Below are 4,106 nucleotides of genomic sequence, written 5' to 3'. Positions count from 1 at the left end.
TCCTCAAGTTTCCCCACGCGTTCCTCAACAGCCGACAACATCTCCCTTAAAGACTTCCTCGCCCACCTTTGTTCAAACTCTTCTATTGACATCCCAACGGTGCCTTCGAACCAACTCGAATATCACTTGGTTCAAAACCTGCTCTGATACACTTGTCATTGGGCTAGACCTTTAGTCTCGCAAACCGTGCGGCCTTAGGCGATCCGTTTGCTCCAAACTCGCCTAAGTCAGCCTTTACGCCCAAAAGTGAGGATTCCTTAAAACTCCTCCAAGGCACCAATTTGTATAGCGGAGGCGATTGTGCCAAAAGAAGCTACAAAATAACAACAGAAAGAGCGCTCGCAAAGTGTTTGAGTAAATGCTCTCAATTCTCTTATTCACAAAGAATAATGAAACAATTCAGGAGTGAGTACAAATGAGGGGGAGGCTCTCTATTTATAGTTGAGCTCCCCCAAAACCAACGGTCAAGATACAACTACATCGACGGACGAGATTAATCATATCCCTTTATTTTAAGGATTTACTAGATATGTCATATCAAATCTAATCTAATCTTTACAAGATATGATTCCCTCTGTCTTCTAAGATTAGTTACCATATTAGCCTAAGTTGCCATCTCTTCGCTATCGGGCCAACTAGGCTTCAATCTGACAGGCTTCCCCAATATCTCTTTGAATCGGGCCAGTTCTCGTAGGCCAAATGATCCCCATCTAAGCAATAGACCCCCATTGGATGCATTTGGTGCGATGGTCACGGGCTTTGAACTGCGGCCCGTGACATATATGCATGTGATAAGATTTTTAGTATATATAAATGATAAATTTAGAGAACTTTTTGAAGTGGTAAAAATATTTTTATTTATTATATTACTATACAAAAATAATATGAAATGTTAAAAATATTAATAATGTTTTATTAAAATTAAAATTAGATTTTTGTATTAATGTTAAATTGTACTTTCACCATATCTATGTAATTCAATTTTAAGCTAAATCTATAGTTAAAATTATAAAAAAAATCGTAAAAACTATAGTTTAAAATTTTTTTATGGTTAATATATGATTTAGATAATATTATTTGTATGTTAATAACAGAAACAAATAAATTTCCTTTTTCATTAAAGGTGCAAGAAAAAAGAAAAAGGATATTTTGGTCTATATGAAATAATTGGACCAACAAACTTTGCCACATGCGCTCATGATTGGATCTATGGCATGAGAATAATTGAAACATCATGGGAAACAGCTTAGGCGGTTTGACCAAAAAGCCCATTTGAAGAAGAACAAAAATATTGTAATTAATATATATTTATCCCTTAATAATAACATTGAATAAATAACAAAATTCTATTTACCCTTTATACGATCCGATCCTGGCCGTTCATTTAATTAATGACATAAAAAATGAGGAAAAATTAAATATTCTTAAGCGAGATAGATGGAGTGGGGGTGGGCCTATCTACTGTTGCTGTACATCCGGAGCAGAGGAGCGTAACCTCTTGGCTGGCGGCTCTAGTTGGCTACTGGAACTGCGGGTATCACAGCTGCCACAAGCAGCCGCGTCGAGGACGCCGACTGGGCTTGGAGGCGCGAGTGACGGCTGGACGCTTGGCTCCTTGAGCCGAGCAGATGGACACGTGTCGATCAAGTATTTCTCCATGAGTTGGTGACAGCTTCTCACCATTTCCTATCACCAAGCAAAAAGGACGCAAAAAACAAATTCACCACGAGATTTTATAGGTTTTTTTACACAGCTTTCTATGCTTCTTTAATCTTCGAAATTCTCGAAAAAAACAGGATATTTGCAAAGCAGTCCTTAAACAAAAATGAAATTATACTTCAATCCACTTAAAGAAACACATTTTGTATTTTCAAATTTTCAAATTTGAAGTCCAAAAAATAGTAATATTTGTCAACCTTACAAAAAAAAAAGCAATGGGTATATATCATATTATCACGTTGTAAAAAGTAGCTCAGATGGCCTTATATAACAATGAGTTTGAACACGTATAGAATAAAGGGATTAAAACCGTAAAAAACATATAGAATAGGGACCTTGTGTAGAATTTGACCAAGCGACGAGTACTTACTTTGTTTACACTCTCGGGGAAAAAGGCGTCATGGGCCGGAAACTGAAAACCCTCTCCGACAGCGCAAAAGACGGCGGCTGCTGCCATTGCCGACGGTGCAAACTGCAAGAAATCAATAACTGCACCCCCACCCCCAAAGAAAAAAAAATCATATAAAAGCAAAATAGAATAAAATCTTTTTTACAATTCAGTTTATAGATCAATAGAATTTTATATACCACGAGTGGTGCTGAGAATTAGATCCGAAGAAGCAGAGAGAAGAGAAGCAAAAGAATCGGGTAAGGAAGGGAGCTTGCAAAGGAAGAGATGGAGATAGTCAAAGGGAGTTACAGAGCATAGTCTCCAATTCAGAGCGGCCATCACACGGAGCTCCATTCTTTGGACGGTTTCGGGTTCGAAAACGAATCTGGGTTCAAACAGTTGAAGGTCCAGCAACAATGGCACCTCGGCTTCCTCCATTTTCGCCGCCAAAGATAAACAAGCCACTGATAGAAGCTGAAACGGCCACCCATTTGGTAGCTACGAACACCAAATTTCAAAGGACTTAAGCAAAATTATAGACTAAAATTTCCGTTGCAAAATTACAGTGAGAATTGTGAAATGGGTGTTTACCGGAAGTGAATATGAAGAGAGGAAACGGTCTAAGTAGTTGACGGAGAGAAACGCCGTTACTGGGCTGAAATTATAGTATGCATGCACCTGCATTGCCTCATCTCATAAAAATCAATAAAATTTGAATATAAATATATGTATATAATTTGGGTACCTTTAGGATCCAATTGATGGAGTCTTGACGGGCTATGACGTCGATGGAACGTTGCTGGAAACGATGGAGGTAATCGGGGAAAGGCATGTGATGGGATTCCATGTCGATGAGTGTTGAAATGGTATCCACATCGGACGGTGGATAATTGTGGGACGACGTGCCGGGTTCCCGAGTTACCAGTTCAACGGCGGCGGATTCACCGGAAGACAAGCTGCTGGTCGTGGTGGCGGTGGTGGTGCTACTACCGGATAAGGCAGGGGAGTTGTTTAAGGGAGTTGGGTGAGAGTGAGAGAGGGACATTTCGCTGATATAATGATAAAGATGCGGCGGGGGCAGAGGCGACGTCGTTTAATGAAAGGGTATCAGCTTCGGCGGTGGCATTGATGACGGCGACGACGAGGTGGAGGAGTGAGCCGATATTGGTGGTGGTATTTGTATTGTCATTGGCTTTGGTTTTTATGGTGTTTTACATCTTTCCAAGTTTCTTTTCCTTTTCTTTTTTAAATATAATTACTAGTGTTTTAATTAAATGCTTGTATGTATTACAACTTTTACTTTGACAATCACATTAATTTTTTTTAACGATTTTACGTCTCAGCGCACTGAACTCACATATTTTTTAATTAATAATAATATTTATAACAATTAAACTAAACTCAATCAATCACATTAAATTTATCTAAACGTGAGTTTGATAAGTTAAAAAAATAAAATATTAAATTTATATTATAAAATTGTTTGGTATATTAGTAAATTGATAAAAGTAAATCTTGACTAATTGAAATTTTATTATTTTATAATTTATTTATTTATTTTTGAATAATTTTAAATAAAAATTAAATATTTTAATTTTTAATAAAATAAAGAAAATAATTTATATAAAAAGTAATATTTTAGAAAATATAATTAACTTAATATTCTTAATATTAAGTGATAAGTAGCTTTCTACTCACTTATCATCATATTCAACACTTTTTTGTTGAAATTTATATATTAAATAAAAAGTTAATATGATTATCAAACACAATTAAAAAATTTAAATGTTAAAAATTTTCATATGAATCGTTTATCTAACACATCCTAAATTTGGAATCAATTGTCGGATCGAATCTTAAACAAGAGATAAAGTTCTCTCAGCATTTTTTTCAATGCATAAGACTTAAATCTAAAACCTTAAAAATATATTTACGTTTCAAATCCGCATACGATTTCTGTCGATCTGAAGTTGCTTTCAAACTATCACGAATCACT

General features: G+C 35.9%; 1 protein-coding gene across 1 annotated transcript; it reads right to left on the bottom strand.

The window, feature by feature from the left end:
• Positions 1-1,289: 1,289 nt before the first annotated feature.
• Positions 1,290-3,377, bottom strand: LOC107919438 (cyclin-D2-1). Its single transcript, XM_041110098.1, has 5 exons — positions 2,856-3,377; positions 2,702-2,788; positions 2,308-2,608; positions 2,090-2,208; positions 1,290-1,686 (listed from the first exon to the last, which is right to left on the bottom strand). The coding sequence occupies exons 1-5, from the start codon at positions 3,153-3,155 to the stop codon at positions 1,459-1,461; spliced, it is 1,035 nt and encodes a 344-aa protein (XP_040966032.1). The 5' UTR covers positions 3,156-3,377; the 3' UTR covers positions 1,290-1,458.
• Between the last annotated feature and the right edge of the window lie 729 nt (positions 3,378-4,106).

This window comes from Gossypium hirsutum, chromosome D13 (genome assembly GCF_007990345.1).
Source record: "Gossypium hirsutum isolate 1008001.06 chromosome D13, Gossypium_hirsutum_v2.1, whole genome shotgun sequence".
Classification (NCBI taxonomy): domain Eukaryota; kingdom Viridiplantae; phylum Streptophyta; class Magnoliopsida; order Malvales; family Malvaceae; genus Gossypium; species Gossypium hirsutum.
Note: the sequence above shows the minus strand (reverse complement) of the source record. Positions and strands in the feature narration are given on the sequence as shown.

Bases quoted from the DNA above. Each gene is read 5' to 3' on its own strand.
- LOC107919438 (XM_041110098.1), bottom strand. From the start codon at position 3,155: ATGTCCCTCTCTCACTCTCACCCAACTCCCTTAAACAACTCCCCTGCC. The intron at 2,789-2,855 runs GTACCCAAATTA...GAGGCAATGCAG, and splicing joins CCATCAATTGGATCCTAAAG to GTGCATGCATACTATAATTT. The intron at 2,609-2,701 runs GTAAACACCCAT...TGGTGTTCGTAG, and splicing joins TCTCTTCATATTCACTTCCG to CTACCAAATGGGTGGCCGTT.